This window comes from Leucopleurus acutus (genome assembly GCF_964270905.1).
Source record: "Leucopleurus acutus genome assembly, chromosome: 11".
Classification (NCBI taxonomy): domain Eukaryota; kingdom Metazoa; phylum Chordata; class Mammalia; order Artiodactyla; family Delphinidae; genus Leucopleurus; species Leucopleurus acutus.
In genome coordinates this window covers 103,767,025-103,776,210 of record NC_139152.1, presented here as the reverse complement: position 1 = coordinate 103,776,210, position 9,186 = coordinate 103,767,025, and the positions used below count along the sequence as shown (strand labels likewise).

At 57.7% G+C, this 9,186-nt stretch overlaps 1 protein-coding gene across 1 annotated transcript; it reads left to right on the top strand.

Annotated features, from left to right (window-relative positions):
* Window positions 1-627: 627 nt before the first annotated feature.
* Window positions 628-4,904, top strand: ARSA (arylsulfatase A). Its single transcript, XM_082850375.1, has 9 exons — window positions 628-734; window positions 1,301-1,553; window positions 1,770-2,010; window positions 2,091-2,309; window positions 2,386-2,555; window positions 2,879-3,003; window positions 3,096-3,223; window positions 3,467-3,569; window positions 3,665-4,904. Exons 2-9 carry the CDS (start codon window positions 1,336-1,338, stop codon window positions 3,982-3,984), a joined length of 1,524 nt encoding a protein of 507 aa, XP_082706501.1. The 5' UTR covers window positions 628-734; window positions 1,301-1,335; the 3' UTR covers window positions 3,985-4,904.
* Window positions 4,905-9,186: the final 4,282 nt, after the last annotated feature.

The following is a 9,186-nucleotide window of genomic DNA, read 5'->3' as shown; positions in this document are numbered from 1 at the left end:
CTCTACACAGCACACACACGCCCCACCACGCACACCGCACATCACACACACATCACACATACACACACACACATGAACGGAGGGGAAAGGGTTGGGAAGAAATTTTTATCTCCTGTTTCAAGAAAAACACCAAAAGTAGTGTTGAAGGAAAAGCCAGCAGCCCGCGGGCTCCACGGTTTTTGTTTCGATTCGCTCGCTCCACACCCTCCGGGTTCAGGCCCCTTATGGAACACACCGCGCGCCGACCGCGAACGCCGGCAACCCACTTGCGAGCACCTCCCCCGCCGCCCCGCACCTGGCGCCAACTGCCTCGGGGCGCAAACCGGGTCGGAGCGCGCGCGCACGACCGCGCCGCCCCCCGCCCAGGCCGCCCCCCGCCGCAGGATCGCGACCCCGCCCCAACCCCGGTCAGAGAAGGCCTCGCCGCACCCCCGGGCCGGGCGCCCCCTGCCTGGCCCTGCGCCCCGCCCCTGCGGGGGTGGGGTGGGGTGGCCGCGCGGAAGTCACGGGGTCAGGGGGCGGGTCGCAGGGCGGGCCGGGGGCGGGACCGGGCCAGGCGGAAGCGCCAGCAGAGGGCACTGCTGCCCGCTGTTCCGCGTTCGCCCCTCCTCTGCCGTGAACTGCCTTCGTCCCGCTTCGCGCAGGTCAGCGTCCTGGGACTTCTGCCCCTGATCACGAGCCTGGGCCGGGACCTTTACGTGAAGAGGGTCAGATCTCCGCCTAAGAATCTAAAGGTGTCCTGGCCCTTGAGGGTCCCCAGGGAGTTAGATCCCAGGCTACGGGCTCCTGTGTTCTGTTGAGGTCAAGGGTCTCAGGTGCCGAGTTCGCTGGGACTTAAGGAAGGGGTTGTCTCAGGCGGGGTTAGGGGAGTATTTGGGTCTGAGGTCTCAAGGGAGGGTAGTGCCTGGGTCTGGGGTATCAGAAATTAGTGCCTGGGTCTGGGGTCTCAGGGGAGGGTAGTGCCTGGGTCAGGGGTATCAGGGGAGGGTAGTGCCTGGGTCTGGGGTATCAGGGGAGGGTAGTGCCTTGCGTCTGGGGTCTCAGGGGAGGGTAGTGCCTGGGTCTGGGGTATCAGGGGAGGGTAGTGCCTTGCGTCTGAGGTCTCAGGGGAGGGTAGTGCCTAGGTCTGAGGTCTCAGGAGAGGTTAGTGCCTGGCTCTGGGGTATCAGAAGTTAGTGCCTGGGTCTGGGATATCAGGGGAGGGTAGTGCCTTGCATCTGGGGTATCAGGGGAGGGTAGCGCCTTGCGTCTGGGGTTCTGGGATAGAGCTTTCTGGAACCACTTTGCCTTCCCTCCCAAGGGTCTCTTGTTACAGGCTTGTCTGTGCCAGGTGCCATGGTGGCTCTGTGGACCCTCACTCTGGCCTTGGCTGCTGGCCTGGCTGCTACCAGCCCACCCAACATTGTGCTGATCTTTGCTGATGACCTGGGCTATGGGGACCTGGGCTCCTATGGACACCCCAGTTCCACCACCCCCAATCTGGACCAACTGGCCGCAGGGGGTCTGCGGTTCACGGACTTCTACGTGCCTGTGTCTCTGTGCACACCCTCCCGGTGAGCAAGGAGACCGGGAGCCCTCACCCCAAATGCCCACCCCTGCCCATCCAGTTCCTCCCAGGTGCACTCTGGGTTGCAGAGGGAGGAAGAGGGTCTCCATCCCTCTGTGGAGAAGTTCGCGTCTCTTTGTTTCTGTCCTCTCCCTCCCCTTCTCCTTGTGTCCATCTCAATCACTTTTGCTCCCTCTCACGGACTCTGTGACTTGTCCTATAGGGCTGCCCTCCTGACCGGCCGGCTCCCAGTTCGGATGGGCCTGTACCCTGGCGTTCTGGAGCCCAGCTCCCGAGGGGGCCTGCCCCTGGAGGAGGTGACCCTGGCTGAGGTCCTGGCTGCCCGAGGCTACCTCACAGGGATAGCTGGCAAATGGCACCTTGGGGTGGGGCCTGAGGGGGCCTTTCTGCCCCCCCACCATGGCTTCCATCGATTCCTGGGCATCCCATACTCCCATGACCAGGTAGGAACCACAGGGGTCCGTCCCTTTGACCCTACAGCCCCAGCCCACAGCCCAGACCTCTGAAGGAGCTGCTCCCCCAGGGCCCTTGCCAGAACCTGACCTGCTTCCCGCCGGCCACCCCCTGCGATGGCGGCTGCGACCAGGGCCTGGTCCCTGTCCCTCTGTTGGCCAACCTATCGGTGGAGGCACAGCCCCCTTGGCTTCCTGGACTTGAGGCCCGCTACGTGGCCTTCGCCCGTGACCTCATGGCAGATGCCCAGCGCCAGGGCCGCCCGTTCTTCCTGTACTACGCCTCCCATGTGAGTGATCGTGCCCCCCCCAGCCCAGGGCTGCCCGTGACCTCTACCTGCTGCTAACTCCAGTCTCCATCCCCAGCACACCCACTACCCCCAGTTCAGTGGGCAGAGCTTTTCGGGGCGCTCAGGCCGAGGGCCGTTTGGGGACTCCCTGATGGAGCTGGATGCGGCCGTGGGGGCCCTGATGACGGCTGTGGGGGACCTGGGGCTGCTCGGAGAGACACTGGTCTTCTTCACTGCAGACAACGGGTACTCCGGCAGGGGGCAGAGGATGCTGGTCGATCCCTCACAGGGCCCTGGGGTCTTCCCATCTTGACTGCTGGCCGAGGACGTAGTGGGATAAGGGGGTCTCGGGAGATGCTGGCCATATGTGGTGACACCAGGTGCATGTGTGTGGGAGGCTGGGGGCCACGAGTACATGGAGGTGCTTGTCTTGGTAGGACAGGGAGCGGACAGGCACATGCTGGCCGTTTCTGGGCAAAATGTGTAACTTAGAAGTCTGGGGCTGGGGTCACTGGGGCAGGCCAGAGACCCTGGGCCCCTCATCGCAGATAACCTCTCGGGTGTTGCAGACCTGAGACGATGCGGATGTCCCACGGCGGCTGCTCTGGCCTCCTGCGATGCGGAAAGGGAACCACTTTCGAGGGGGGCGTCCGAGAGCCTGCCTTGGCCTTCTGGCCAGGCCACATCGCTCCCGGTCAGTCTTCAGGCCTTCTCCTCCTGGACTCTTGGCCCCACCTCCCCAACCTTGATCACAGATGGAGTGACTGTACAGCCCTCTACCCGCAGGTGTGACCCATGAGCTAGCCAGCTCCCTGGACCTACTGCCCACCCTGGCAGCCCTGGCAGGGGCCCCGCTGCCCAATGTCACCTTGGATGGCGTTGACCTCAGCCCTCTGCTGCTGGGCACAGGCAAGGTAGGGCCCGTGACCTCATGACCCCTGCTCCCCCCACCCCCCCCGGGCCCCCCCAACTTGCCCTCCCCCGGAGTGAGTATGGGGAGCACCTGAAGCCCCTGGGGCCAGGCAGACCCTCTGTCGAGCAGCGTCCAAGGGGTGCCGCCCCTGGGGCTCTCGGGTGGGCAGGGAGCCACTGCACAGCCAGGGCCCAACGCAGGGCTGAGGCTCCGGGTATGTGCAGACCCCCGACTTTGCCCCCAGAGTCCCCGGCAGACCCTCTTCTTCTACCCGGCCTACCCAGACGAGGTCCGAGGGGTCTTTGCTGTGCGAAGCGGCAAGTACAAGGCACACTTCTTCACCCAGGGTAACTGCCTCTCCCCAGCCCCGCCCACCCCTCATAGCCCCAGAGCCTACCCCCGCCGCCCCCGCCCTGTGCACAGATGTGCCCCCCCTCCCCAGGCTCTGTCCACAGCGACACCACTGCGGACCCTGCCTGCCATGCCTCTAGTCCTCTGACTGCCCATGAGCCCCCACTGCTCTTTGACCTGTCTGAGGACCCTGGTGAGAACTACAACCTTCTGGGGGGTGTGGCTGAGGTCGCCCCAGAGGCGCTGCAGGCGCTGAAGCAACTTCAGCTGCTCAAGGCCCAGTTTGATGCTGCCGTGACCTTCAGCCCCAGCCAGATAGCCCGGGGCGAGGACCCTGCCCTGCAGGTCTGCTGTCAGCCCAGCTGCACCCCCAGGCCATCCTGCTGCCACTGCCCTGAGCTCCAGCCCTGAGAGCATAGGCGGAGGCCAGCCCCGTGCCCCTCGCCCCACCCAGGCGTGTGATGGTTCATTGCTGTGCTGTGGGTGTGTAGAGGTGGTTTGTACCTGAGCACGCTAATAACACCAGCTGACACTTGTAGGTGTGAGAATTCACATGATCCTTGTGATAGCCCTGAGATAGGTGTTGTTCTGCCCGTTACAAATGAGGAAGCTGAGGTGTGGAGAGGTCCAGCAACTTGTCTGAGGTCACCCAGCTAGTGAGAGGTTGGCTCTGGAAGCTGCCCCCCTCCCCCTGGTGATTGCTTGTGTCAGTGCAGACAAGCGTGGTGGTGAGTGTGGGCACACCTGTTCACGGGGGCAAAACTAGGTGCTTTTATGTGCCAGGACGGGGTGAGGGGGGGCGAGGGCATGGCGGGCAGCAGACCCCGAAGACGCGGAGTGCCCACAAGAGCCAGGTTTTCCCCGGGGAAGAAGCACAGGAACTGGACCGCCCTGGGTGTTAGAAACCTGTCTGAAGGAGGGAGAGGGGTTACACGGTCTACTGTGGTGAAGTGGGCTGGGGAGCCCTGCCAGCTCTGAGGAAGGCATGTCAGCAGCTCCAGAGGCTTCCCCTCAGCCCCCCAGTGCCCCTTCCAGAACTCTGCATTTCCTACCTGCACACACATTTCCAGTCTCCTGGCTTCGCCTCTGCCCCCATGGGAGCCATTCCCCACCGGCAAAGTGATCTCTTAAAAACAAGCAGGTTGGGCTCCATTTGTGCTCAAAACTGCAGGCTTCCTATCATGCTCAGAATAGAACCCAGACTCCTTGGAGTGGCCCACCATGCCCCACCCCACAGCCCTCGTCCGTCAGCCCTGGCAGCTGGCCGGGTTGCCCATCATCAGGGGAAGATGCTCATCTTTGACTCTGTCTGGCATCTTCTCTGCAGAGGGGCCCCCTGCCTGCCCACCCACTGGCATCTGCGTGGTGGCATGTAGCCCTCCTGGGGTCCCCTTGTGTGTGTACCGATCCAGGGCCACGTGCTCCTAGAGCGGCTGTCACACCCCACATGCTCTCTCAGCATTGGTTGAGTGAGAAGAGTGCTGTCTGGGGGCTCAGGGCCCCGAGTGGGTGTCCTGTCCTCATGGTAGACCAAACAGCCATCCCCGTCCTCCTAACGGTCCCCTCACTGTTTCATTGGTGGGCAGAGGCCCCGTGACCTCTGAGGTACAGGCTCTCCTAGTCCCAGGAGGCTAGTAGCCAGTCTGAGCCAATCACAATCCAGTGATTGGTCCAAGAGAGGCGTGTGACCAAGGGTCCTGGTCAGTGAAAGGTCAGGGGCAGTCTGCTGGAATCCCGGGGTCTTCTGCATCACTCATCCTCCAGGAGTGGTGAGGACGTTGCTGCAGCATCACGGGCCCTGACCAGACATCATGCATCCGCTAAACGAGTGTCTCCAGCCATGTACCTCCAGAGCTCACAATGTAAGAAAATAAACCAGCCTATTTAAGCCGAGTGCTGCTGGCTTGTCTATTACTTGCACCTGAAAGCAGTCTTGCTGGAATGATGTGTGAACGGGACGTGTAGAGGGCATGTGTATGTGTGCAGGGGTCCTCCTGAGTGAGCCCGTGGTGTCAGATCCTGCTGTATCTTGGAGCTGCCCCCATAGGGCAGTGGTTTCCTTGGGGGCCCCTTCAGCCACTGACGCTGACATAAGAAGGGGCCACGTGCACGTGTGGTCTGGGCATGCCCACCCCCTGCAGCCTGCAGCTTCTCTTCTAGGGGGCCTGCAGTCACCTCGAGGTGCCTTGGTTTCAGGATGAGAACAGAGAGGAATGGAAGCAGGTGCATGATCTCTGTATCACATCCAAAGATCAAACCCTCCAGCAAGAATACATGAATGCCAGCACCCAGGCATAACCTGCAGGCGCCTTGTCCAGGTCTGCCGCCCAGCTGGGTGGTGAGCATCGCTTTATTAGTTCCACAGACCTTTACTTACCACCCAGCGCTGCGCTTAGGGCTGGGGCACAGATTGGCAGAGGGGACTCACCCCTGCTCCTTTGGTGCTTAATGTCTAGCAAAGGAGATGACCATCAACCCTGCACACTCAGACCAAATGGAGTTCAGTGTGGTAGAAACTCAACTTCCCAGGTTTCGGTGTGTGGGTGTTGCCTGGGAACAAGGATCGGGAACCGTCAGGTGCTACAGAAGTTCTCTGTCTTGACTGGAGGTGCTGGAAACGCGGCGCACACATATGTATAATGCACTTGAGTCACACACTTGAGTGCCCTTTATGATGCCATGTATATTTTATACTTCAGTAGAAATAAAATATTAATCGTGATCGTGTCAACTGTATCTCGAGAAAACTGGAAGAAAAAAACTTAACTGTAGTAAATACCACAAAGGAAGAGAGCTTGGTGCTACAAAAGTGCAACTGCGGGCGGGGCAGGGGTGCTGGAAATGATTGAACCAGTTAGGGCTGCTTCCCCCTCTGCTGAGACCTGACGGGTGTTCACTCCACCCTCCCAACGCAAGGTTCTCCCCCTCCCCCTCCACTGTTGGTCTCCCTGTGAGGCTCTGAGGGCAGAAAAGCTTGTTTCTCATCATTTTAGCTGCTTTAGTGCGATGCACCCTCTTTGTAGAGGCACCAGTGTGCGCACGTGCTCTCCCGTGTTCGTGCACACGCGCCCGAAAACGGGCCTGCATACTCGACACAGACATGCACACGCTCACGCATATTCATACACACACTCACAGCCCCAAATGCTGTCTGCGATGTCCCTTCTCTGCTGCTGTTGATTTGAAAAGCAGCCCTTTTCCTGTGAGCCTGAGACCATCCACGCCCACCGAGTGGCTTCCGCAGGGAGCCCAGCATCCTCTGGAAGGAGCCACGTGTGTTTGGAAGGAACAGAACGTTGTGCTGTGGGTGCTGTGCTTTCCCTCAGGAGGGAAGAAGAGATACCTGGACACGCCCCTCCTACCCCCCGTGACTGTGACTGTGACCCCCACATCTTACCCGTGGGTGTTGAACTCGACCCTGACGCTCATCACGGCTGGACACCGCCTGTGGGATGTCTGGAGAGTCCTGCCAGCTCCCTGACCCCAGGCCTGGTGTAGGCGCGGCTTGCTTCTTCTCTCTGCTCTCAGCCCACAAACGAGCTGCTCTAAAGGGCAAGGGGTGTACACTCCTGGGGTGGTCTTCAACCAGTGGGGGTCAGGAGCCAGCAGGTAAGTGTTCCTGCTTCCCATCCTTCGGGTATATGGTTCAGGGAAGAGCTCTTATGCTTCTCAGAAGGGCAGCCAGCCTTAAGGATGGGCCTTACACTGGCTTTTGCTCCCTCCCTACCTCATTCGTGCCCTCTCCTCACTACAGCACACAGTGGGGCTTTTACGAAACCAGCTGCCTGCCCCTCTGCCCTTGTATGTCCTCTTGCATGGAACTGAGCACATGCCCAGAGACACAGCCGCCCTCAGGCAGTCATGAGGGCGAAGACCACACACTAAGGGCACAGGACCAAGGGAAGGAGCCTGCTGTTCTCGACGTCGCCTTCTAGAAGCCACACCAGCGTCCAGGCCTCCTGCGGCACAAGAAACGCCCTGATTTATTAGACTGTCTCCCTGGGCAGTTCTCTTAGAGCTGAATGCTCTGCATCCCACCTATCACACGAACCACTGTTGAAACATTCCCAGTGACATCCAAAAAGAAGCGTGCTCTTGACATGCAGAATATAAAATCCAGGGTGTACATGTATTTCTTTTTACCTTATTGATTATATTTTTGAATCTATGATTATGTTTTTCTCCTTTTCTTGCTACTCAAACATTTTAAATCATGAATTTCTTGGTCAGCAGTTTCATAACTAGAATCTGAGCTGAGACCACCATTCTTTATTTTATAATGATCTTAGCTACTCTGCCTTAATCTGTTTTTTTTTTTTTTTTGCGGTACGCGGGCCTCTCACTGCTGTGGCCTCTCCCATTGCGGAGCACAGGCTCCGGACGCGCAGGCTCAGCGGCCATGGCTCACGGGCCCAGCCGCTCCGCGGCATATGGGATCTTCCCGGACCGGGGCACGAACCGTGTCCCCTGCATCGGCAGGCGGACTCTCAACCACTGCACCACCAGGGGAGCCCGTTTGCCTTAATCTTTTTGCCCTAAATTATTCCTTGATTCTCCCAATCTCTTTCTGGCCTCAAACAAAACAAAACAAAACTCATAGATAAGAAGGAAACTGGAAAGAAATACACCAAAACATTAGCAATCGTCTTTAAGTTGAAAAGATACGCTCAGGGGAGTCCTGCTCTTGGCCTGACAGCTGAACTCACCAAATCCTATGAGATTGGTATTTCCATTGTGGCCAAAATAACTTTTTATGTTTGGGGTTTTTTGGTTCTTTTTTTTAGATGTATTTATTATTTATTTATTTTTATTTTTTGCTGCATCAGGTCTTAGTTGCGGCACACGGGATCTTCGTTGAGGCATGTGGGCTCTTTCATTGTCGTGTGCAGGCTTCTCTCTAGTTGTGGCATGCGGGTTTTTTAATCTCTAGTTGTGGCGTGCAGGCTCCAGGGCATGTGGGTTCTGTGGTTTGCGGCACGCAGGCTCCCTGTTGAGGAGCACGAGCTCAGTAGTTGTGGCTCCCGGGCTTAGTTGCCCCGCAGCATGTGGGATCTTAGTTCCCTGACCGGGGATCAAACCCTCGTCCCCTGCATTGTAAGGTGGATTCTTTACCACTGGACCACCAGGGAAGTCCCTATGTTTGGATTTAATGAATGTACCTGTACTTTTTTTAGTTTTCTGTGGGTGTTTCTATTTGCATTCGGGGGTCCCTAATAGCAACATATAATGCTTGAAACAAGACATGTTCATTGCAGAGAAAAAAAGGAAGAGAAACTGTCAGCCCCACCTCCGGCAACAAAGACTGCAGTCTTTGTGTTTCCTTTCAGTCTTTTTCAGTGTAGTTTCTAGTGTAGATTCTGCATATTTATTTTTCCTTAATAGCATAACAAATATTTCTGTATTATTACTAAATGTTTGTAAGCACACTTTTTTTGTACCAGCCCACTATTCCAATTAGGTATATATACCTTAATACAGTTAACCCTACTGGTCAATATTTAGATTGCCTTTTGTGTTTTCAACATTTTAAACAAGAACATGTACAATACAAAGCTTTTCATTTAGGATGCTCTCCTTGGCTGGCACAGTCCTGGCATTGGAGGCTTACTCACT

Excerpts from the sequence above, each read along its gene's own strand:
- ARSA (XM_082850375.1), top strand. The coding sequence starts at position 1,336 with ATGGTGGCTCTGTGGACCCTCACTCTGGCCTTGGCTGCTGGCCTGGCT. Across the intron at positions 2,310-2,385 it reads TCCTGTACTACGCCTCCCAT|CACACCCACTACCCCCAGTT; the intron begins GTGAGTGATCGT and ends CTCCATCCCCAG. Across the intron at positions 3,570-3,664 it reads GGCACACTTCTTCACCCAGG|GCTCTGTCCACAGCGACACC; the intron begins GTAACTGCCTCT and ends CCCCCTCCCCAG.